We start from the raw sequence: 26,522 nt of genomic DNA, 5'->3' as shown, positions 1-26,522 counted from the left end.
CTCTCTCTGTTCCAGCCACACTGGCCTCCTTTCTGCATCTCAAACATGCTAGTCCCTCCCACCACAGGGCCTTTGCACCGGCTCTTCCTTCTGTCTAATATGCTCTGCCCTCAGCTTCGCAGAGCTCACACTGCCACCTCCCTCAGGTCTTTGCTCAAATGTTACCTGCTCAACAAAGACTTCTATGACCACCCTATTTAAAATTGCAACTAGGCCTCTCTTATACCACTCTATTTTTTTTACTAGCCCTCATTATCTTTTAACATATTACATAATTAATCATTATGTCAATGGCTTATTTTTTTATCTCCCCTACTAGAATGCAAATTGCATGAAGGCAGGGAACGTCCTCTGTACCATTCACTGATACATTCCAAGCACCTTTAACAGTGCCTGGTGTATAATAAATGCTCAGTAAACATTACAGAAGTGAATGAATGAGTCCACAAATCTTATATGCTGCAAAACAACCGAATGTCACTTTCTCAGGTCCCGTATAAAGTCCTTCCTCGAAGGTCTTCAGGAAACCTGCTCATTGCCTGGTTCCCACATGTATATGTGCATATGTCTGTAATGAAGTTTTGACAACCTTTTTCTCTATTTCTCATTTCAGAGGCTGGGTAAATGGATTAAATGGAATAACATATGGAAAGAGGGCTCGGGTCCAGTAAGACACAATGTAAACTGGAGAAATAATGAGGATTTCTGTGTGATACCTCCTATGCTATGCTCTGTGACTAACAAGAGGCTCACAGTGCTGAAGAGTCAATAAATTCTTATTTAATTGGATTGCTGAGAGGCGTGATGGAACATTGATTCATTTGTGGTAAACACAATGAGAATTATGATTCGGTCACTGCGGATTGCCCTATTAATCTGCAAAGACCGTAATTGCAAAAGGCAAGGACAGGATGAACTATAACTCAGGATAACACCTGACATTTGCAAAGAGGAAATAGGACTTTACACAGCCAATAGTGAACGTGTGGACCTCATTGCTCCCAAAGGAGGTGTGCACTAAAAATATAAATGGGAGGAATATGACGGTAGCTACATTCCAGGCTGAGAGGCCATCTGGGGTTACAGCCTCTCCTTTCAAGCAGAGCTTAGGGGAGGACACCCGGCTTAACCACCACCTGTTCCTCGGTGTCAGTGTCAGAGACGGAGGCTGGTCTGGCTGGCTCAGGACCTGCCTCGGCCCTCCCGGAGGTTCTTAGGGGCCTGAAGGAGTTCTCATAGAAGACTGCTGGGCTGGTTGGAGAGGGCGGGGGTGTGCGTGGTGGACAGGGAACATGATCAGTGGCGGTCTATGGCTGGTGGCCCAGCAGTGGGATCGGGATTTCCTCTCGGGGTCTGTCCTCACAGAGCCAGAAGTCAGGGTGGGGCAGAAATAGGCCCAGCCAGGTGGCCCTGCCTGGCATGTGTCTATTCTGGGGTTAGCTCTTGGGCTAGCTTAAGGGACTCCCCAATAGAAGTGGTAAAAGTCACAGGGAACCCAGTACTAGCAAACTATCTGGACAGGGGAGTTCCTATAATAAGGTGTGTGTGTGTGTGTGTGTGTGCACGTGCACACGCGTGTGCATGTGTGCGTTGCGTGCGTGCACGTGTGCATGTGTGCGTATGTGCATGTGTGTGTGTGTGCACGTGTGTGTGTGCATGTGTGTATGTATACACTCCGCTCTACTGGTGTCCTACTCATTTAAAAAAAAACAAACAGTAATAGCAGAGCCAGGCAACTTCACTTTACCACTTTCTAGGTGAAGACCTCGGGCAAACTGATGTTTTGGAGGCTGACTTTCCTTGTCTGTTAAGTGTGGAGTGTTGTGAGAATCAGTAAGGCAATACGATATTTAGTGCCTGACACATACTAGCCATTCAGTGAGTGAGAGCTACAAAGCAAGGAACTAAGGTTTGAAGGTTTGCAGAGAAGAGAGCAGGGGCCAAGCAGCCAGGCCCTCACCTTGGAGTGTGTCTGTGAATGCCCCATAGAGTTCTCTGAGACACCGATTCCACTGTCAAGCCAGTTCAGCAAACCTTTATTGAACACCTACTGTGTTCAGGGTACTGTCCTTTGGAGCCTGGGAATAGAGAAGAGGAAGCCCAGATTTCTACCTCAAAGAGTTAGGAAAGGAAACCAGATCCTTATGGCAGAGAGCAATCTGTGCCCAGTCAGCATAAGTAAAAGGGATAGAAAGGCACAGACAGGAACACAGGGTTGTGGGGATTAGAAGCTGATGAGGTCAGTCTGGGCAGGCTTCAGAGGAAGTAAGATGCCACAGCCTCATTTAGAGAGGGAAATGCATTTCGGAAACATTAGGGGCCAAGCATGGCCCTTGCAAAACAGTGGGATGTGTTTAGGGGAGTACTAGTCCTTCCGTTCCCGGATGGCCGGTATGAGCAAAAAGTGTGAAGGGGGAAGAGCTGGAGATGTGGCTGGATGTCACTGAGGGTCTTAGGTTACTCTCTAAGGAGTGTGGGTTCTTATTTTGTGGTCATGGGGCTCTTCTGGACGAGTTTTAGGCACAGGAGTGACATGGCCTCTCAGGGGTTAGCACCTCCCTGCCCGCCCCCACTGCTGGCAGCCCAGGCCCTCTGTCCTCAGGCGAGCGCTCCCACCCCTAGCATCACACTGGCAGTGGTTCAAAGATGTGAGTGGGGAAAGATGGGGGGGCATGATCCTGGGTCACAGTGGTTTGGGGTGGGGCAGTGCCGCCACAGGCCCCCGATTACCTGGAACACGCCCTCCTCTGAGGGCTGCAGCGATTCCCACTCGGGAGAGTCCATGAACTGGTGCGGGAAGATGTAGTGCAGAAACTGCCCATCCTGGCTCACGCGAACCCTGGCAAAGGGCGAGACGAGACCGTGTGGGAAAAGGCTACCCAAACCCTCTTCAGTCGAAATTACGTTTAAAAATGGAAAATGGTTAGGACCCAATATGGGCTTTTTCCTCTTTCCCCTGGAAGACTCAGGGTTTCAGCTTCAACCTCTCTCTAACGTTGATTTATACCAGGAGAGGAGGTGTCTCTATCAAACAAAGGGGGGGCAGTTAAAGAGATCTCTGAGGTACACTCCATCCATTGGGAAGGAGCTATTGTTTCTTTTTTTTTCTTTTCCAGAACTTTACTGGCCAAATACATACGCATGGAGTGCTTCCTGTGCTCCTGGAAGTCTGGAAAAGCAGAGAAGGGTAGGATCTGATCCATGCCTTTAAGGATTTCACAACTTAGTGGAAATCACAGGTGTGCAAATAACTGGCTGTGAGTCTCTGTGTCTGTTGTGGACAGGAGACTAGAGGCAGGAGGCTGATTAGTTCTCTTCAAGTGCAGACTTCTCAAAGATGACATCTGAGTTGACTTTTGAAAAAAGAATAGGATGCCAAGAAGCCAATGAGGATGGGGCTAGATGGTGGTGGGGTCGTCTGTTTTCTCTTCTGTGCTCTCTCCTTTCCTCCACCGTACTAGAGGTTTAGTGGGGCCTGCGGTGACTCAGGTAGATGGCATGTCCCTACCCCCCTTGCAGCTAGGTATAGCCACGTGATTAAGTTCTGGCCAAATGGAATATCAGCGCCCCAAATCTTGCTCCTATTGAATGCCTGCAGATATGCATGCGTACAAATTACCAAAGACCATCACCAAAGGCTATTTATTGCCTGTGGTGTTAGCCCATAGTCTCTGATGACAGACACACAGTTGCTCCTACAAGACCAGGTAATATATGGAGATAGCCAGGCAGAACTTCCCTTAGAAAGAAAAGGATACAAGAGAACATGAAGTGCCATGCTCTCCTACCTCAGGGCCTCCCCGTAGTCTGTCCCCTCTAGCTGGCCCTCTTCCCAATCTCTACCTTCTCCTCGGGTCTCAGCTTAAACATTCCTTCTCCCAGGAAGTTTCATCTGACCTCCCCAGAAAAGTTAGCTCCACCAGGTACGTGCCGAGTGCACTTTGCATTTCTCCTTGGAAATATGTCTGTGATAGTATTTTTCATATTTTAACACTGGATCCTAAGTCCCCTAGAGCTTTTAATAAATATTTTTGGAAGGGGAAAAGTAAGAAAGGAAGGTAGGAATGGAGGGAGAAGGAGAGAAGAAAGGAACAGTTGAACAAATTGTGTGAACTCACTTGTGTTACCATAAAAGGGGACCAACATCTCAAGGAAAAGCTTCTCGAACACAGGAAGAGAGACAGCGGGAGAGAACAAGGGGGTTGGTGGATATACCAGATCCTCTTACCAACTCTTCAGGCAAAGGATCTGACCACTTGAGCAAACTATGAGGAGTGACATCATTTAAAGTATAACATCTGATGAGCCCGCATGGCTCCCTGAAGCCATTTGAATTGGTATATTATGCCTTTTATCCTGTAAGTCTCTTCTTCCTTCTTGATCCCCTGGACCACAGGTATTTCCTCCCACATGAATGGCTCAGACAGTTAGCGGTCTGCTCAGGAGGCTGTGCATGAGAGAATTCTGTAGGAGAGAAACTCACCCACAGTAAGCCCAGCTTAACAAGGTGACAAACTTTGGGGAAGTCACTTGGCCTTTCTTAAAAGGGACTGGTTGCATATTTTAAAATAAAATAGAAAGGGCATCTGAGGTTTCAGCAAAGGGCTCCAGATGAGCGCCCGCACGTGATATGGGGGAGGTCTGCACAAGAAGCCCCTACTTCCTGGCACAGAGCTCTTGTTCACAGCTTTGAGGTGTTCGGTACCTCAACTGTAACCAGCCCAAGGTACCATGATTCTCCTTTAAAACTGGAGCCTGGTCACAGATGGGAAGCCTCTTCTCCCAGCTCCAACTTAGCAATGTTAGGACAGGATGACATTGAAAGATAACAAATAAAACTCTTACTCCAAACCTTGAAAAGCAAGAAAAAAATTGTCTAATTTCTGACTCAGGTTTTTAATGCTAAGTATACTAGGAAAAGCCACACGGAGGGGGCAGGCCCATCTCTCCCCCTCATGGGGAAGCAGTCTTCTACAAGTTCATGGTACATTCATCATAAAAAAAATAGCTGAATCATACAATAATCATGATATACTTCCATAAACGTACACCATCCAAGTGCTGTGGGCCCTCCTCCCACCTGTCTCAGCTCCGTCCTTTGAACAGAGGAGTTACAGGCAGCAAATAACATCCTGGATCTCCTGGATGAGAATGTTTCTTAAATTGTCTTTATTTTATTTTATTTTTAAAGATTTTATTTACTTATTTGTCAGAGAGAGAGAGCACAAGCAGGGGGAGCGGCAGGCAGAGGGAGAAGCAAGCTCCCCGCTGAGCAAGGAGCCCGAAGCAGGACTCGATCTCTGGACCCTGGGATCATGACCTGAGCCTTAACCGACTGAGCCACCTGGTATCCCAAATTGTCTTTAGTTTAAGCATGGAACTGTAGGTGTCAAACATTTGGCAACAGTCATGATGTACTTCTATTAACACAGGTATTTGTTCACAAATAAGTCCATTTGTTTACCTTCAATTTATTCATAAATGAAATGAAACGTCTCCCCACAAAATCTCATAGATCATTCAACCCAGGACTCTCGAGTCCAAACAAAAACACACGTATACCTAACACTTTTGATTCTACACAGTAGCACAGAAACGCGGATTATTACTACTAGTAGTCCTTGTAGTACCGTCATCATCATTCTGAAACTCCTTTTTTCCCCACTGTGTGGTTGGCAGTCTTATCTGGTTACTTTTTTATTTTTTTTCCCTCAGAATCAGAGCCTTCTAATAAGATTACTATCTTATCTCTTCTATCACCTTCTCCCGGTCTCAAGAAAGCAGGGAAGGAAACTGAGAACAAAGCTTTTGAAATCTTTGCTTTCACAGAGGTAGCCCAAGTGTCCCAGGTGATGCAGTTCACTGTCTGATGCTTAGCCCCACATGTAAGTCCCACTAGGGCGATATTTCAAAGATTCTACGACGGCCTACCAAACATACAGCATGGAGCCCTGTGGTATTTGTTCAGAAGATGTCAGCCAACGGCCACACTCATGTATAGGCTAATTGGACATCCACTAATCTCGACTAAGACCATTTCTGCTCGTTTCTGCTGTCACCAATCCTAAAAGGAATCAGCCAGTTACCTCCACCAAATCCTCAATGAGACACGTGTGGGCATCACTACTCTTCCCTCACCGTGTGGTCTTTTTGGTACTCGATCACTGGTCTGTAAGAATCTCAATAGAACAAATGGGAATGGAAAAGTGGACAAGGCATATGTCCTCTCCATACCTGGTTGTACACCAAATGGCTTTCCCAAAGAGGCTATATAGGATATCCTCAACATACCTGGGGCGGTTTCCTTGATGCCCTGGCAAGGAGCAGGCACTGTTCCGGCACACAGTCGGTGCTTAGGAAACACTGAATACACATGTAAGGAACAAATCGACCTTATTGAAATATTCAATTTTTCAAAGCTTACAGAGATATTGTGGCAGCTCAAGCCTGACCCGCTGGTGTGTGTAATATGTGTGTGTGTGTGTGTGTGTGTGTGTGTGTGTGTGGTCATTTTAGACCCAGGTTTAAGAAACACACTCACCCCACACCTCCCAGCACCAAGTGCACACATGGTCCTTCCTATAAACCAAGAAGATACCTCATGATCTTATTTCCTCTTGGAAAATGCTAAGAAAGAGGAACCAAACCCATGCTTAGAAAAAAATCTGTTTTTGTTTGTTTGACTTGCCACATCCTTCCCTCAACTGCAGGAGCCTCAGAATGGAAAGGGACACACGAGGAAACGAGAAGCATGGGCAGAGGGCGGAAATGCTGAGCAGCGACAGAGCAGCTTACCGGCCAGAGAGTAGCAGGGACAGGCGGTTGATGGGTGTCTCGCCCTCCACAGCGTAAGTCTGCTCAGTGGCCAGAGTCAAGACCCGCTCCTCACAGCAGAGAACAATCTCCTTGTACACCTGCAGAGGCACCTGCAGGGGTAGACACAGAGTCTTGTAGAGGGCGTCGAACTCCTCGGGGAGGGTGTTCCTGCGCAGGCGGTCTATCAGGTACCCCAGCTGCAGCAGGCAGGCCGCCGCCAGCAGGACGCTCCAGAGGATGATGTCCAGGCCGCAAGCATCAAACCAGCCCCACATCACGCAGCACACGTAGCCCGTGCCCAGGAAGCCAAAGAGGTAGAAGCATCCGTACACCCCGCTGCCCCCCATGAAGCCCAGGAGCAAGAAGCAGTTGGCCAGATGGTAGACGGCCCCTTCCAGATCCCGCTTCCAGCCAACGCACACTGGGCCCTGCCAGAGAAGCTGGCTCATGGTGCTGCTGTTAGCACTCATCTTCAGAGTGTCTCAAAGCCTGGCCGGGCTCTAAGACTGTCCCCACATAGGAAATGCAAAAAAATGGATTAATCTGTCCTCCCAGGAGTCTTCTCACGTCCGGCTTCTTGCCACCAACTCCACCTTTCCTGAGAGGAATGCTTCCAGTAGCTTTGGGAGCAAGTGGCAGAGCATAGTACACTTCATGGAGGATTTTTAAGCTTGTTTTCCCTCTCTCTCCCCTTCAGCAAGGCCCTGGCCCTCTCCACAGAGCTCTGGCGAGCTTCCTTGCCTCCAGGTTTCTTAGGACTGTCTTCACATTTGGCTCTCAGCAGAAAACCTAAATTGTCCCGAGGCAAAGCTAGGACTCTGGGCCTGAAAACTTCAGCCGTGAGGGATAAAGTGGCCACATCCTGCTCTCAGTTGTCCCCAACCAGAATGAGGAGAGCCCAGCACGGGAGGCACACTTGTGTTCCATTTGGAATGCGTCTCTCTTGGCACCGGAAGAAAGGGTGACCCCAGATGGATACCATGTTTGGAATTGGAATCCAAGAGGTACTGGCAGTGAGAAAAAACAGGCCAGGCATACAGGCAGCCTGGCAGAGCACTTAACATATCTCCCCAGAGGACAAGACCTCGGAGCCAGGGAGGCAGGCAGGGGAGAGCAAAGGAAAAGTGAGCACAGAATTTACCACAACACCTCAGGCAGGATACTGTTCAGAGTTCCTGTGGGGACGGCTAGGGGCTCTCCTGAGGTAGGAGGACACATCAAAGTAGGAAAGTAGGGGACTATTATAAGAAAAAATCCTAACAGTGAGAACTGGAAAACCCCTCAGAGGCCTTTATTAGGTCACATTATAAACATCACAAGGCATTTATTTGACATCCATTAAACAAAAATGACTATGCAAAGCAGCTCTTTGAATTCTAAGCTGACTTTCTCCTGCATATGTCTCGATCTAGTAATATAGTTAATACGATGGTAATACAGTACTCAGACCATCACCCTACCCATTATTTGCAAATTATAGTAACTACCACCTATTAAACACCTACCAAGTGCCAGACCATGATCAGGTACTTAATACACATATTATTTAGTCATCACATAACCTTTCCAAATAAGTATTGTCCTCCTTCCACATCTGAAAGAAACTGAGGCTCATAGAAGTAACAAGTTCCCATAGGCAGTAAGTGGTCCAGCCAGGATTTGATCCCAAGTTGGACTCTGCTGTGTGCCAAGTAGTTTGCACAGTAAGTAGAAATAGACTAGATCCATGACTCCCAACCCCACATGCACCCCCACCCCCGAAGTCTGATGATGTCCAAGGAACTTCTGGACGAACCTGGAGTCTATTTTGGGTCATCAAAAAATAAATCTGGAATATGCAAACATTAAGACACGTCCCTCTGGCTTCCAAATGACTCCATGATTTTTTCCCTTGCTGCTAGTTAGTATTTATTATCAATGTTCCTATTGCCCCTGAGATGGGGTGGGGGACTCAGTAACCATCTAGGACTATTTGAGTACTCAATCCATAGGGATTTTTATTATACTGCTGCAACCTAACTAAAATTAGTAGGAAATTAGAAATTGGCAAATGTGCTGAGGAGTAGAAGTCTCAACTCAACAAATATTTACTGGGTGCTTGCTATGAGCCAAGCCCTTAGAGAATCAGATTCCTAAGAGCTTTCACTCTATCAAAGGAAAGATACCTCAAAAAACAATGGCAATTCAGTGTGTGAATCACAATAACTGAGTTAAGCTTAAAGAGAGGTGGCTGCCTAGTAGGAAGGGTGGTGTGCAGGAGGGAAGACGGAAGAGCTAACACTGGATTTGAGGCACAGGCATTGAATTACCCAAGTAGGTAGAAGGAGAAGAGCATTTCTAGTGGTGAGAACGGCAGAAGCAGAACCACAGAGCTGTGAAAATGCATGACATGTTGAAGAAAGCCAGTTTTTTTCTTTCTTTTCCTTTTTCTCTTTCTTTCTTCTCTTTCTTTCTTTCTTTTTTTCTTTTTAAAGATTTTATTTATTTGAGAGAGAGACAGAGAGAGCAAGCAAGTGAGCATGGGGGGGAGGGTCCAGAGGGAGAGGGAGAAGCAGACTCCCCGATGAGCAGGGAGCCCGATGCGACGAGGGGCTCCATCCCAGGACCCTGAGATCATGACCCAAGCCCAAGGCAAATGGTTAACCGATCGAGCCACCGAGGCGTCTTTTTTTTTTTTTTTAATTAAAATCAACTGACTGACAGATGTGTATTTTATTCCCTTCTTTCTAAAGTTGAGGAGGGGAAATTGGTGGAAAAGGAAAAGAGCTAGAGAGGGCCTCGAGAAGGAAAGGCCCTGCCCCCAGTCTTCCTCACAGCAATGATATGGATGTCATTTGAGCAGTAGAGTTTGGGGATTTCCATATGCTGCTTTTATGTCACCTGCCTGTCTCCCAACCAGCCCACTGACTTTAGCAAGCAGCAGCTGTTCCTCCCTCCACCTTAGTCATGCACCCAGAGCTGCCAGAGTGGCTATTCCTGCCAGCTGTGAGCCAGGAAATCAGAAACAGGAAAGGAGAAGCAACCAAGGCTCTGCCCGAGATAGAATTTCAAAGCAGGTCATCTTTCTCAGCAAGCCTGACGACTGCGCCTAGGCCGGCCCCGACCCGTTAAAGAGACAGGCAGACCCACTGACTTATTCTCAGCCTCCCTCCTTTGTCAGTCCACATACATGTTCATCTGAGGATGATAACATTTGTCAAGCAGTTATTGTTTCCTCGTGTCATCCCACCGTACCTTTTGTTTTTAATGGAAGAAACAAACTCAGGTTAAGGAAGGTCACAGAGCTAGTATGTGAACTAAAGCGTAGGTCATTTAATTTGTATGCTCTCTGTGTAGTCCCACCTTGCTAGGTACCTTTGGGAGTTTATATGTATCCACATATAGGCTCCTTTATTGCTCCAGGGGATTTGACTCTGCTTCGGGGGTGAGGGTGGGGGGTGGCATCACCAGTGCATAAACTCCACATGCTGCCTGCAATGACAATGACATTGATGCCAGAAGGATGGGACCTGTGATGGGAATACAACAATGCCAAGTTGTATCTTGTTTGTTTTTAAAAACACATTTGCTAGGGGTGCCTGGGTGGCTCAGTCGTTAAGCGTCTGCCTTCGGCTCAGGGCGTGATCCCGGCGTTCTGGGATCGAGCCCCGCATCAGGCTCCTCTGCTGGGAGCCTGCTTCTTCCTCTCCCACTCCCCTGCTTGTGTTCCCTCTCTCGCTGGCTGTCTCTCTCTCTGTCAAATAAATAAGTAATAAATAAATAAAACCACGTTTGCTAGAACAGGGAAAAAAATCGTGTAAAAATGGTATGTCCTTTTTTCTAATTAATTAATTTTCAAAGTAATCTCTATATCCAACATGACCCTGAGATCAGGAGTTTCATGTTCCACCACCTGAGCCAGCCAGATGCCCCCAAGTGGTATGTTCTTATAAGGAGCTCCGCAAACATGCACGCAGAAGCACAGTAGAAAATATTGGGGGAGAATAAAAGGAAATGCACAGAAATCACATCATCACACCATTTGCTGAGTTGATGCAATTCAATAAGCATTTATTTAGGGCAAAGTATGTGCGCCAAGCACAGGGATATGAGGATGAGCAAGACAATCGTCACTTTCAAGGAACTGCTGGTCTAACGAGGGAGACTGACCCAGAAATAATTGCGATCCAATGAAATAAATATATCTGGGGGTCAAAGGAAGCACTGACTGGGGAGAAAGAATTCAGAAAAAACATCACAGGGAAGGTGACATTTAAGCTGGTCTAAAAAGATGACGAGGTGTTCCCCAGCTAGGAGGAGGGCATTCCAGGAAAGGAGAACAGAATGTGAAGTCAAGTCCAGAAGTAAAACAAAAATACACAACATCTTCTGGTAACAGGTATAGCCTGCTGTGGGCGAGTCAAAAGGAGCAGCAGGACACGAGGCAGGAGAGGCAGGCGGGGGCTGGATTATGAAGCCAGCGGGCTAACCTGCCTCTCCAAGTGCGGCTGTGAACGACGGCCGGTCTGTGAGCAGTTACTGTCCATGATAAGTACAGAAACCGAGAGAACTTAGACATTTTTATAGCAATTTGACAGAGGGAATTAAGGCCTTTTAATGCAATAAAAACTTTGGGATTGTAGGGTGTATGTTTTTTAAACTGTATTATTCCCATCTTCCTAGTAGTGGTTGTTAATTGGAAAAAATTAAACCACATATAGTTTGAAAAACACTGAGCTTGAAATTAATCCTTTCCTAATATCTATTAAAATAGAACAGAGGCATGATCTAGGCTTTGGACACACTGCTAAGTTGACCTTAGCTAGATACTACTGTTTGTCAATCCTGTAGCCTTTCCTCATTCCTTAGTTTACGGAACTGTGATTTTGCTTGGGCAATATGTTAAGGAAGGTGGGCTTCTCCCTCAGTTGCCAGAGCCTGAAATAAGACTGGTCAAAGCCGGGGCGCCTGGGTGGCACAGCGGTTAAGCGTCTGCCTTCGGCTCAGGGCGTGATCCCGGCGTTATGGGATCGAGCCCCACATCAGGCTCCTCTGCTATGAGCCTGCTTCTTCCTCTCCCACTCCCCCTGCTTGTGTTCCCTCTCTCGCTGGCTGTCTCTATCTCTGTCAAATAAATAAATAAAATCTTTAAAAAAAAAAAAAAAAAAAAGACTGGTCAAAGCCAAGCACGATATCCTATTCCCCTCAATGGCAACTGCCTTACGAGTGGGCATGTGACTAACGGGATGTAAGAGGAAGTGTGTGTGGGAGCTTCTGGGAAAAAGGCTTCCTGACAGAGAGAAGGCCTGCTACCTTCTACCCTGGCTTGACCAGTGCAGCCAGTGCAGTGATATAATGCTCGGAGCTACCATGAGATGTGATATACCTAAAGATGAGAAGGATAAAGAGCTGAAAAATAGAACAAGTCACACTTCTCTGAAGTATTACTGAGCCACTGTCTCAGATCTGGAGCTTTCAACCTCCAGACTTCACGACAGGAGGTAAAGTACATTTATTGCTTCACTTACCGCTTACGTGCTGTAGCTGGGTGTTCCGGTACTTGCAGGTGAGTGCTTCCAGATCCAGATCTCCCCTAGGATCTCCAGAAGGACCACTCTTCAGGAAACAGTTCTCTGAACATCTGCTGATTATTCTATGAAAACTTAACATCAGACAACTTATTGTGTTCTACTAATACATTTCTCTCAAAAGTTTGAGTAAACCTTGAGAGGAAACGCTCCTTTAAACTCAATTTGACCATTCAGGATGACTTGGTTGTTAAGTGAACGAGGTGGTTTAGTGGAACATTGGTTGTCTACTCAAAGTCCATTTACCCCTTCCTTTTGTTACAGAATTCCAGTTTTGGGCTGATAACTATAATTAGACATGGATCCAAGGCGGGGGGTGGGGGGTCCTGTTTAAACCAATCAGCAGAAGGCATTCTGTTTGGCAACTATTATCGGTCCATAAAAATACATATAACCTAATTTGTCTCAATCAGACTTTAAAAAAAGGGGGGATTTCATGTCTTGTGAATGGTTTCTCTCTTCTGCTGGACTTGAACGAGAACGTACATGGTTTCATCAGGCCTGGAAGAAAGAGCTCTGAGATGAAAACAACTTGAGTCTTGGATCATTGAACCTCTGACATCATTGCATCTAGAACTTGCCCTAACTCTGGATTTCCCATCATATGAGTTTCCCTTGATGAGGATTTTCTATTTACATCCTTTCAAAATCACCATAATCAACACAGACAGAACTAAGAGCTAGCAGTTTTTGATAGCTAAAGAAAGAAACCCCGGGTAGTCACACATGCACTCTTTTTAGGAAAGTATCTTGGAATATTCATTATAGTACTGAGTATTCAACTTTTATGTTTATAGTTTATATACATATATCTACTAGATTATAAGCTCTCTGAGAAGCTTATAGTAAGACTGTGTCTTAATCTTTGTTCACTACTTAGCATACAATTAGCATATATTATGTCCCGAGTAAATGTTGAGTCAAATACAGTATGGTACTGGCACAAAAACAGACACATAGATCAATGGAACAGAATAGAGAACTCAGAAATCGACCCTCAATTCCATGGTCAACTATCTCCGACAAAGCAGGAAAGAATATCCAATGGAAAAAAGATAGTCTCTTCAACAAATGGTGTTGGGAAAATTGGACAGCCGCATGCAGAAGAATGAAACTGGACCAATTCGTTACAGCATACACAAAAAAGGACTCAAAATGCATGAAAGACCTAAATGTGAGACAGGAATCCATTAAAATCCTTGAGAACATGGGCAGCAATCTCTTTGACCTCAGCCTCAGCAACTTCTTCCTAGACACATTGCCAAAGGCAAGGGAAGCAAGGGCAAAAATGAACTATTGGGACTTCATCAAGATAAAAAGCTTCTGCACAGCATAGAAAACATTCAACAAAACAAAAGACAACCAACAGAATGGGAGAAGATATATGCAAATGACATATCAGATAAAGGGCTAGTATCCAAAACCTATAAAGAACTTAACAAACTCAGAGCCCAAGGAACAAATAATCCAATCAAGAAATGGGCAGAAGACGTAACAGACATTTCTGCAAAGAAGACATCCAAATGGCCAACAGACGGCTAAAATTAACAAGTCAGGAAACGACAGATGTTGGCGAGGTTGTGGAGAAAGGGGAACCCTCCTACACTGTTGGTGAGAATGCAAGCTGGCGCAGCCACTCTGGAAAACAGTAAAACAGGTTCCTCAGGAAGTTAAAAATAGAGTTACCCTATGCCCCAGCAATTGCACTACTGGATATTTACCCCAAAGATACGAATGTAGTAATCTGAAGGGGTACCTGCACCCCAATATTCATAGCAACAATGTCCATAATAGCCAAAATATGGAAAGAGCCCAGATGTCTATCGACAGATGAATGGATAAAGAAGATGTGATCTATAGATATAGAGAGATCTATAATGGAATACTACGCAGCCATCAAAAATGAAATCCTGCCATTTGCAACAACATGGGTGGAACTAGAGGGTATTATGCTAAGCAAAATGCTAAGTCAATCAGAGAAAGATAATTATCATATGCTCTCACTGATATGTGGAATTTGAGAAACAAGGCAGAGGATCATAGGGGAAGAGAGGAAAAAAATGAAATAAGATCAAACCAGAGGGAGACAAAACTTAAGACTCTTAATCTCAGGAAACAGAGGGTTGCTGGAGTGGAGGGGGGTGGGAGGGATGGGGTGGCTGGGTGATGGACACTGGGGAGGGTATGTGTTGAGTGCTGTGTACTGTGTAAAACTGATGAATCACAGACCTGTACCCCTGAAACAAATAATACATTACATGTTAATAATTTAAAAAATTTTGCAGCAAAAAAAGTAGGAAAATTATCAATGTATGTCAAGTAGTTACTTACTAAAACTTATTTTATGGATTTTAAAATACTTTTACTTTCTTAACTACTATCTTTTTTTCATTCTAAATAAATGTTTACTTTCTTACCTGGAAAAAAAATGTTGAGTCAAATAGCCTCTCATCTCTTCGAGGGCAAGATGTATGTCTGATTCACACATGAATATTCAACACCTAGGGCAGTTCCTTGTAGGCCTTCACTAAATATGAACTGAATGAATAAATGAATTTAAAACTATGAATATGTGATGTTTATATTAGATACTTGGTACAGGAAAGAACATTGGGGGCGCCTGGGTGGCACAGCGGTTAAGCGTCTGCCTTCGGTTCAGGGCGTGATCCCGGCGTTATGGGATCGAGCCCCACATCAGGCTCCTCCGCTACGAGCCTGCTTCTTCCTCTCCCACTCCCCCTGCTTGTGTTCTCTCTCTCGCTGGCTGTCTCTATCTCTGTCAAATAAATAAATAAAATCTTTAAAAAAAAAAAAAAAAAAGGAAAGAACATTGGGCTTGAACTCTACTGACCAAGACTCACAGCCCAGATCACCAGCTATTTGACCACAGTGATTTCCTTGAGTACCTGTCACCTGTAAAATGGGGATTATGGTTTTTCGGCAGCCTCACATCAGACCAATGAAATGTATAGTCATCCTAAAGTAGGCCTTGCTTAGGGTCATGGCCCTATTTTTCTTTAAATATTTTATTTATTTAAGAGAAGAGAGCGTGTGCACGGGTGCACAAGCAGGGGGGAGGGGCAGAGGGAGAGGGAGAAGCAGACTCCAGGACTCTATCCCAGGACCCCGCGATCATGACCTGGGTGGGAATGTGTTTGTGTTGAATTTGGGAATTACTGTGAATAGCAAGGGCTTCGCAAAGATGTATGTCAGAATGTGGTGGTCACCTACTAGGAAGTGAACTTTTTCACTTTTCAAATTACTATGGTAACATCTCTATTATTAGTACCAAAATGTTATGCATAATCTTTGGGAAGGCTTAAGATCTAGGGAAGGGTGGGCAGAGGGTCTCGTGAGATACATTTTTAACTATGGCAGATGTCAAGAAGGGTGCTTTAGTTTCTTCACATACCACGTGAACATATCAAACTGGCAAAGGTTGAAAAAATTAACCTTGCTAAGAACTTAGGGAAATAGGCACCCTCAGATACAAAGGTGCAAATGGGTAACCAATTTCTAGAGGTCAGTCAGGCAGTACTCATCCAAAGCCTTGAAAACATGCACAGCCTCTGGCCCATCCTTAGCTAAGTGATTAGTAAGGGACTTGTAAAGAATTTCCTATGGAAACTTCCAGTGCAGTGTTATTATGAAATGGCCTAAATAAATAAATAAATAAATAAAGTAAAAATAAAGTATATACATGCAGAAAGAGATGAATGGCAAAGTCACCAAAAAGTAGTCCTATTGTAGACTGGTAAGCTTTCAGGTGATTTCTTCCTCTCTCTTACATGTTTCCATAAAATCAACCAACAAAACAACAACAACAAAATCAGAAATAATTTAGGTATCAGGTATATGTCCTGTTCAAGACCAATACTCAATTCCATGAATGGTACCTGACATATAGCAAGCATTCTGCAAAACATTTTGTTTAATGAATGAATGTACTAACAATAGGGAATCAGTTAAATTATAGTAAGCTCAGAATGGATTCATACATAGCCAATACAAATCATGTTATGAGGACTACATTCATGGCTAGTAAAATGTATCAAGGGGAAAAAGTAATATTATGATTTCATTAAAAATATATAGCATAGAAAAATGACCTCATTTTTTATTTTAAAACATGTATAAATGCATAAGAAAAGTCTGGAACAGCATACAGCAAATGTTAACACTGGGTGGTAAGTTTATAGATTTTTTTCCCCCTTTTTGTAGTCCAGGACATATTCAAGCAGAATCTGGATGCCCATCTGCCAAGGACTGGTGTTTGGTGGGAAGTTGAGTTTTATCTGTCTTAGGAATCCAAGATTCTATTCTTTACCTAGAATTCTCTGAAAGCTATAAAGTACTTCCTTAAAGTATTATATCCAAACAAATATTCAGGTGGAAATACGAGTATAGAATCAAAGAATTAGAGAATGTTAATTAACACTAAATGCTAGATATTGTGCCAAATGCACAGTACATATGCCATTTTAATTAGTACTCACAATCTTGTACATTAAGTATTACTTCTATCCTTGCTTCTTTCTTTTTCTCTTTCAGATGAGAAAAACAGACAGACAGAGGTTGTGACCTGTTGAACCTAAGTCTGTCATACTTCAAAGCCACACTGTTAAAATTAACTAGAAGGAATCCTAAGGAATAACTTAATTCAGCTCCTTTATTTTATAAAAGAGGCAATTTTCTCATCACAGAATGACGAATGGACACTACATATACTCTTACGTTCATCAGTATTTTTGTTGTTGAGATTTGAAACTCAATTTACTTCGGGCAGAATATGACCTTGCTTCGTTAGCCCATAAGCAGCTAACAGGACCATGGGATTGTATAGTAAGTAAAATACACTCTATGTTCTACCCCAGGTATCACTACAGCAGAGCACTGAGCTATTTCATTGGTGACTTATTTGTACTAGTCCAGCCTTTGGTCTGGGCCAGCTTGTGATCAATAAGAGACAATTATCTGGCCAGTAGGCATTAAACTAATAATCCTAGTTTATCTTAAAATGTAACTAGACATGCACAGATTAATTATGCCAAATAGTTAAGATCTTCCAAGCCAAGGCACATGAATGTGGTCCAAAATCTAAACAAATAACTTTCTCAAAAGAGAGAACAAGAATAACAATAATGATATAAAATATTAAGACTGAAGGCTTGTCCAGTTCTTGCCTTTAAGTAAGTTAAAAATAAAAAACAAAACATTTAATGAGATGATATGGCTACCACACTCATTCTAAATTGGTAAAGGGTTATTTCCTTACTTTCACTGACTGAGATCAGTATCTGCTTTCTCCTTACAACGAATATCTAGAGTTCCCAGAATGACACAACAACAGAAGAAATCAATATTACAAGATTTTTTATACTATATCCTTTAAGAAAAATAAATAAGTGTCATGTAAGGATGTGAGGAACACAAAAAGAAACACACCTGAAGATTTCTGACCAGAGATATTTTCCTTTTTCTTTAATAAATTATAAATACTTTTTCCATTTATCAAAGTTCCTCAAAGAATTCCCAAAACTACTGCATCTTCTTCATTCTTCAGGAATTATTCATTCACAGAGTAAACCACCTACAAAAAAAAATTTATATTAGAAAATTAGATTTCAAACATCATGCCAGACCTATGGAATTAGGGAATTAAGACCACTAGAAATGAATGTCTCAGCCAAGTACTATTAACTCTAAACTGTGGTTTAGAATAAAAGCCTACAGTTTTATTAAATTCTAGTTTTGTCTAACTAAAAAACATCACTGAAACTGTTCAATCCAGGACATTTTTTTAATCTCCAGAAGCCTTTGTTAAAAACTATATATATTTATTTACTAAAAAAATACCTTCCCAAAAAGGCTAGGGCAGTTTATTTTTACGGATAGAAGAGACTTGTAAACCCCTCCTTGCTGATTCCAGTATGTTTGGCAAAGATTCACGAAGTGGAAGGCAGAAGGTCAGCTCTGTATATAAGTCACTTCTCGTGTAAAGTTACTCACTTTATCCCCAGGCCAAAAAATGGGCAACCCTTTTGAAATCCATTTAGAAATCAAAAAAAGGAAAGTAGTAGAGGATAACGGTTGCTGGTCTAAGTCAATCAGTACCAGGCTTCTCTCCAGACCATTCTCACCCCCAGTCCCTATCCCAGAAGACAGAAAACAATGCTTAAAAAGGTAAGTAATTTGGGCCTGACAACTCTTGCAAGCCCAATGCAAGCGCTTCTTCCTTCATCTAGCTATTATTCCCTGAATGTGGTTTAGAAAAGATAAGCCTCATCAACAATACAAACACCTAAACTCTCTTTTCTAAAAGGCTCAAAGGAAGAATACACTTAAGGAAAGGATTGAGCAGGAAAGATAAGCAGAAATGAAGCCACTCAATACTGTAAGAGAGAGCAATCCATAGTACTGTTACCTCTTCTGCCGATAACTATGTATCAGAAGGGGCTACTCCTGAGAGCCTCTGGGTGTAAACCTCTTGGTTATGTATCTGGATGTAAAGTCCTGGAGAGAAGAGACCCTGTCTTTCTCACGCTAGCATTTTTCAGGGTATTAAACAACAAATATCTATTGAATGAATAAATGTTCAAATAGCAAGAAATGACACTTTTTCTGGATTTTCTTGGGATCATATTTTCATAATCAGGTGTGTGTGTGAAATCAGCATATTTTAACCGACTATTAAATTCTGCTAAACAGTAAATACTGAGTATCCCCACTGTTCAGTGCTAGTCCTTTCATTTTCTTTCAATGATTTTAGCCCTCAGACTGAGTTCTCAAGGTTCCTTCTGACTCCTAAAGTCAGAAAGATACTAGCTCCCATTTCCTCTTTACATTTTTAAGCAGGTTCTCGGTTCCTCTAGTTTCTCTTTCAGTTAAAAAAAAAAAAAAGTCATAAGATAGAAGAAAGTGTCTAGAATCACCACCATCATACACCTATTTTTCTTTAGGAGCAGTTTTCGAGTCTCTGCCTTTGCTACTACTAAATCTTTAGGCAGTTTATATTTAGCAATATCCCTGCCACTTCTTCAGCTTAACCCAATGGTTCTTAAAGGGGGCACGAGAAAATTATCTAGGAGTTTCTGCGACAACAGGAACAGATCAAGGCCTAGGGCATGTGAATTTTGGAAAACAGTCCTCGGGTGATTACAAGGTAGGCTGAATGTAGCCTACTTTTATATTAAGTCCCAATGGACTAAATTCAAGGTACAATAAGACCTATCTTATTTAGGATATAACATTAAAATCTACAAAGGTTTTTGAATTAAAATTAACTTTTGTGATCATTACTGGGAAGATCTAGGTCTGCAAAAGTATTTTTCCTTTATAGCTATCCTCAGAAAAATGTGATATAATAATCTAAAGGATACCCATTTAGTTAGGTTTATCTTATAACAATGTAGACAGTAGTACTGGATTTTACAGCCAGTGACCTGGTTACTGAGATATATATACCTACGCATTTCAACAATAGGTCTTTCTAATTTGCATTCATAATAGTTTTAGGACTGAAAATCAAGATGATGTGCAGTCCTAAAATCGAGTATGTTTGCAATAAGATCTCATTAAGTGCAAGGAATGAAGTATAAAGCATCTGTGTTTTGGAGAACACAAAAGACCTAGACTCTCGTTTTAATTCCACTAGCTATCCATTCTAACAAGTCTTTTTTTTTTACTTCACTGTTTGTCCATTTCCCAATGGAGGTTGGGGAAATAGGACACCTGGGACCAAAGGAAATCCAAACACCTGTTCCTTTTCAAAAGCACAATCATGCTGAAAATGAAAACATGACATTTGAATTCTAAGAAGGGCCCTATGTGGATTCAGATTGTTCTTCTCATAACCAGTATTCAAAAATATGTAATCAGGTCATATATTCAACAGACCTCAACTGAATGTCTGCTACCCACGATTCCCAACATATAGGCTATTCCGTTCTGCTTTTTGATAGTTTACAAATCCTGTTCATACACCTGTCATTTAATCATCATGATGACTCTATGAAGTAAACTAAGGTTCAGAAAGTTAAGGACTTGCCCAAGACCACACAACCAGTTAAACATCAGGTCTTGTAAGTCCAAAGTTCTTGCATTTTCTTCTACACACAAACGAAGTACAAAGGAACCACTCTCACTCTCTATCCCAATAATATAAAGAAAACTAGGATATCTTCTAGTCCTTGAGAATTTATGCTAATTATGACGACAGTTGTAGCACCTTTGTGGTCCATGTGAAGTCCAAGAGAAATTTCTGCTGCTCCTAAAATTAGCATTTTTAAAAATCACCTTTTTTATCAAGACAGGCGTGGCACTAGCCAACAGTTTACACAATACCATACGAAGAGAGTTAGATTATGAACAAGGAAACCATGACAAATGTTAAGATTCCAGGTCTTAGAAATAATCAATAGGTATACTTACACTTTTAAAGAACACCCCCCTCACATACACCCAAACTTACTTATTTTACAAAATAATTCACCATGGAATTTAAAGAAATCTAAAAGCCATTTAAGTATGTCATGTACACAGAGTAGATATACCATACCATATATAAAATCACAAAATATATTATGGTTCTCTTTTTATGAATTAAAAAAATGAAACCCAGAGAGGATTAGTGTCTTGATGAATGTTAAATGTAGCTGAAGTAAAACACATGCTAAGCTAGATGTCAGGAGAACCAAAATTAAGCCTCAGGACTTTCACCCTAGACTGTTTTCCACTACATAGTGATACTTCTTATCAGCTTGGAACAGGTTCCTTATCCATCCTTTTTTATAGCTCAATGAGGAAGACTAGCCATACGTGAAATTCTAAAGAGGCAGGAGAGAGGTGAAAGGGAAAGAAACCAGGCTTTCTATTAGTTATACTGGTATGTGACTTCGGCATTATCTCTCAGCTATTATTAAGTTAAAAGTGGCAGTGTGGTGTGGGTGTTGGGGGGGTGGGAGTGGGGCAAAAAACAAAGGAAGTCTGCCTGGAGACAGAGGTTCCACTCTGATCCTGCTAACTCACCTTGAGAGCCATTCCATACCTATAAGCCTTAGTTCCTCATTTATTTATTCATTTAATTAACAACATTCTATTCAGCACCTACTATGTGCCAGGCATGGTTACAGGTCCTGGGGATATGACAGTGAGTAAAGCAAAAAATTCTTACTTTCTCAGAGCTTACATTCTACTTGGAGTAAAGCAATGCAGATAATAAATAAATACCTAATATGCAAGCAGTATGTTAAGAATAGGGTAGCCACTAGCTGAAGGTGGTTATTCAAATTAAAATTAAACTAAAAATTCAGTTCTTTAGTTTTACTAGCCACATTTCAAGGACTCAATAGTCACATATGGCTCCACGTATGGCCTAGTGGAGAGTGAAGGGACAGAACATTTTCATTATCACAGAAAATTCTACTGGACAGTGCTGGGATAGAGTGATGGGGAAGGGATGCTATTTCAGATGGAGTGTTGAGGCAAAGCTTCTTTAATGAGGAAGCTTTTTTAAAAAAGATTTTATTGATTTATTTGAGAGAGAGAAAGCACAAGGGGGGAGGGGCAGAGGGAGAAGGAGAAGCAGACTCCCCACTGATCAGGGAGCCTGAAGTGGGGCTCAATCCCAGGACCCCAGGATCATGACTAAAGGCAGACACTTAACTGACTGAGCCACCCAAGCGCCTCATAAGGAGACTTTTGAACAGAGACCTGAATGAAGTGAGGGAGGGAATTAAGGTGCTATCTGAAGAAAGAGCTTCCAAACAAAAGATCATTTATTTATGGTACTATTGTATAATTTAAGGTCCCTTTTAGCATTAAAATTTGGATTCAAAGTTCTTAAAGAAAAACTGTCTGGGGTGCCTGGGTGGCTCAGTTGGTTAAGCGTCGGCCTTCAGCTCAGGTCACAATCCCAGGCTCCCGGGTTTGAGCTCCACATCTGGGTCTCTGCTCCTCAGGGAGCCTGCTTCTCCCTCTCCCTGCCGCTCTGCCTACCTGTATGCTCTCCCTCTATGTGTGGCAAATAAATAAATAAATAAATAAATACTTAAAAAAAAAAGTCTGAGGTTGTAGTAGTATTAGAAGCCTGGTACAAAAGAAATAGTGATAATTCCTTTCTCTTTTGCAGAAAGCAATGCTTCCATGTACTGCTTACTCCCTATTTAAAAGCCCCTACTAACGACCCACAACATCAGAAACAAGAAATAAAGACTATTTTCTTTTTAGTTCCTTTAAGTCAGACAACTGAATATTTTGAACTTCCTAACCCATTATTCCTTCTGACTCTAACTCTAAAGGCTTTTATCAAACCCTTTTTTGAAAGATAAATTCTCCCTCCCCCAAATCCACTGAATGCCTCTCAATTTATTAGCATCATTTACTCCCTATATTAGAAACTAAAAATTATTTTTAAGTGATACTTAAGCATCTTTGATTAACCTGGTGAACTACCTTTTGAATAGAATGTTGCCCAATGACTGCTAAATCTATAAAGCACAAATCTGAAGCAATAAGTCTATGTATTCTCTTCCCAATCAGAAAGTGTCGTGCTCACCATTTCATATCTTAAATCCCAGGGCTCTCATGCACTCCTTGTGGGCCTCGATTAGGTGTCCACAGTGCTCTTCTCCTTTTTCAATGATGCTATAAAACAAAATGTACTTGTTATCTAACAAAGTAAGCATGAAACACATTAACAGTAAATAAGCATGCATGACAGTGATGGAGTGAGGGAGAACATGGGTCTGATGGAATGTAGCTGGGGTTTTAAAAAAATGCTATTACACCAAATGGCTTTGTTTTTATTGGCTGTTGTGATATTCCCATGCCCATGAAGATGTTCCACAGATAACTAGTTTTTAGGGAGAATCTAATTAGAAGAAATAATTATGCATAATGTTGCCTCTAGGTCATATCTAAGAATAGGGGCAGAGAATAAGGAACAATACAGTTCTCTAATAAAATAAACCATCCGAATACAATATTTACCTTAAATGAAGGACAGAGAGAAGAACTTAATTTTTTGCCTATTACAGAGGAATTACATTTTTTATTCTGCCCTACATTCAAATAGACCTAAATAAATCTCCTAATCATAAAATACCCAACAACATTCAAACAACAAGATCTGGCAGCCAACAGCAGCCTGATGAGCCTCCCTTGTGATGATCAAAGAACTTTTTATTTGTAAAATTCACAAAGTAAAACCTAGGACCACACAGTTTTATTTCTAGAGCCTGAAAATGTAATTTTAGCAAAGATCAAGTTAAGCCAAATTCAATTATAAGAGAAAACTGAGTACTGACGATAAGTATTTGGGCATAGTGGTCTGAGGCAACTGACACAAAAACAGTTTGAAGGATAGGTTCTCCTTCTTTGAAGATCTAAATCCTACACATCCTTCAATAGCTCAAGGGCTGCCTGCAAATGAATGAACGCTTGGGATAGATAGCGAGCTCCCCATGAAGATAACTGCTAGCAAGGCACTTGTGTGGCTTCTATCATTAACCCTTACAGTAATCCTAGGGGCAGATACTTTTATTAGGCCCATCTTACAGACACGGGAGGCAGGTACCTTAAATAATTTGCTCTGGGTCACAAAGCTGGTGGACCAGCATTAGAACCTTGACTCTGGATCCCAGGCTCTCAGTCTTGACTAAGACATACTATCTTTAGATTCAATAAGCACTTACTGCTAACTAGGAAAGCAATTTTCAGTATCAGATTGTAGTCTTTCACTCCTCCTTTCACAGTATTATTTGTAAAGTACTGAGTATTAATAAAAAGCACTAAGCTCCTACAACTCTTACTAACCCCACTATGCCACTTTTGATTATTTTTTTATATGAGGACAAAAAGGGGCTGGAGGGAGAGGTATACGTTGACATTTCCTGAGCATTGCCCCTAATGCGATCTGTTCCACAACACAGGCTGTATAAAATGAGAACAAACAAAAGCTTTTGTGCGTTGATAGTAACTTGGATGTACTACTCTGAACGCGGTGTCACCAACGTCATAGATTGATTTTTAATTTAGCTACCCAAAGAGGGGGGAGAAGTAAGGAGAACTCTCCAGTACTTTAAGAAATGTATCGTGTCCTACCACGTCAAAATTTTACCAGAAAACTTTTACTCTTTGATCTTGCCAAATCTTCTAGCATAACCCACACCACGTGGTAACAGCAATCTTAGTATATGTCTCCATTAATTTTAAGCTCCTTTAAATTAAGTAGCAACTTTATTTCTGTTTTTAGTAGTCCTAAGGCAGTGCTTGACACATAACAGGTGCTCAAAAACCCTTTGCAGTAAAGGATGAGTGGGTGAAGCGAACCCGGTTCAACCTGACCTCTCTCCTAACCCTTCATCCATGTCTCCGAGCCGGGCTAGGGGCTCAATCAAGTGACGGCTGACTCAAAGCCTACAAGGCCCTGTAACTCAGAAGAGCGCAGCACCGCAAAACTGGGAGCCCAAGGCCAAGCAGAGCACTAAGGCACCGGAAGGCGGCGCGCGGGGCCTGCCCGCCGCCCCCTCCCCGCTTGCGCACTGACCAAGCATCGCGCGCCTTCTTGGTCTCCGGGCAGGCGCAGCAGGGCTTCAGCGGCTTCTTCTCCTGTGAGTCAGATGGGGCAGGGCTTGCGGCCGCCAGACCTGGCATCTTTGAAGCTTAAAGCAGCAGCTAGCACTAACACGCTACACTCTCCCAGGCTTGGCGAACGACGATTTGCCTGCAGTCACTTCCGGCAGTGGCTCTACAGGGGACAGGAAGTCCTGCCTCTCTCAGACCGGGAGGGAATCAGGCGGGGGAAGAGAAGGAAAAAAGTGGCGCCTGCGCAGGAGAGGCTAATGGAGGTATTAAAGCGAGGGCGCCTCCAGGCGCAGAGAGGGGAGATGAAAGGGATAGGTTTGTCAATCAACTTGGGGACGACTCGAAAAGGAAGAGAGGAGTACGTTAACTCATATTTCTTAGCCTCTCTGCCCAACAGTGGAAAACCGAAGCCCCAAGAAGGTGAAATGACTTGTTCACCCTAAACAAGAGAAACCACTAATGAGAGTTCCCTCCAGTAACGGATTAGTTCCGCATGTTTCCTGCTATTGTATTATCAGCCTGCTCCTCCCTCCGCATCCCCACCTCCACCTCCGTCTTTTTCTCTTTAAGTTAAAAATGATCAGCAACGACATTTGAACGTGTGCAATCCACAAGTGTGTGGGAGGGAATTCTGATACTCATACCGTACCCTATACACTCTAAATTCATAGCGAATTGGTGTTTATAGCTCCCTTTCTAGCTGATTTGATTTCAGTATGAATTGTTCAATCATTGGGCATACATACTAGTTAATAAAATTGAAAAACGACTTTTCCTTGGCATTTCTCGAATTCGATTAGATATATGGGTAAACTGGCGCCTACTATTTACAATTGTGGGTTGTTGGTTTTTTTTTCCCTGCAGAGAATTGTTGGAGAAAGGGAATAAACTTATTTGTTAAACCAGGACTTAAAGGCATTGTTGAAATAGATGCCTATTGATTGATATTTTGGGTAATCAAACTTTCAGTATCACCTAAACAAGATTTGTTTCTGTATTTCAGAGATTTAGCTCAGGGAATCCATTGGTTTGTCTGTGAACTGGCATTATATAGAAGTAATTTCTTTTTTTAAAAGATTTTATTTATTTATTTGAGAGAGAGCAGGAGAAGGGGGGAGGTAAGAGGGAGAAGCAGACTCCCTGCTGAGCAGGGAGGCGGCTATGGGACTGGATCCTGGAATTCCAGGATCATGACCTGAGCCAAAGGCAGTCCCTTAACCAACTGAGCCACCCAGGCGCCCTAGAAGTAATTTCTCCACGTGTATTTTCCAAATTATAAAACCATCCCCATTTTATTACTCAGCTATCAGAAAGAATGAATTCTCAACATTTGCTGCAACATGGACGGCACTGGAGGAGATAATGCTAAGTGAAATAAGTCAAGCAGAGAAAGACAACTATCATATGATTTCTCTCATCTATGGAACATAAGAACTAGGATGATCAGTAGGGGAAGAAAGGGATAAAGAAAGGGGGGGTAATCAGAAGGGGGAATGAAGCATGAGAGACTATGGACTATGAGAAACAAACTGAGGGCCTCAGAGGGGAGGGGGG

General features: G+C 42.6%; 2 protein-coding genes across 4 annotated transcripts in view; both read right to left on the bottom strand.

The window, feature by feature from the left end:
* The window catches only part of POPDC2 (popeye domain cAMP effector 2), a 28,032-nt gene extending 19,472 nt beyond the window's left edge, over positions 1-8,560 (bottom strand). The window contains exons 1-2 of one of the 3 annotated variants that reach the window (XM_087861608.1): positions 6,796-8,560; positions 2,731-2,839 (exon numbers count right to left, since the gene is read on the bottom strand). In XM_087861608.1, the coding sequence (XP_087717734.1) occupies positions 2,731-2,839; positions 6,796-7,286 (600 nt within the window). In that variant the 5' untranslated portion in view covers positions 7,287-8,560. The remainder of the gene's footprint in view (positions 1-2,730; positions 2,840-6,795) is intronic. The other 2 variants (XM_045785106.2, XM_045785107.2) reach the window with 2 other exon arrangements.
* Positions 8,561-17,835: 9,275 nt separating this feature from the next.
* On the bottom strand, positions 17,836-25,135 carry COX17 (cytochrome c oxidase copper chaperone COX17). Its single transcript, XM_045785104.2, has 3 exons — positions 24,931-25,135; positions 22,939-23,027; positions 17,836-17,973 (listed from the first exon to the last, which is right to left on the bottom strand). Exons 1-2 carry the CDS (start codon positions 25,035-25,037, stop codon positions 22,943-22,945), a joined length of 192 nt encoding a protein of 63 aa, XP_045641060.1. The 5' UTR covers positions 25,038-25,135; the 3' UTR covers positions 17,836-17,973; positions 22,939-22,942.
* Positions 25,136-26,522: the final 1,387 nt, after the last annotated feature.

This window comes from Ursus americanus, chromosome 4 (assembly GCF_024610735.1).
Source record: "Ursus americanus isolate L20-20 chromosome 4, mUrsAme1.1.p, whole genome shotgun sequence".
NCBI lineage: Eukaryota > Metazoa > Chordata > Mammalia > Carnivora > Ursidae > Ursus > Ursus americanus.
Note: the sequence above shows the minus strand (reverse complement) of the source record. Positions and strands in the feature narration are given on the sequence as shown.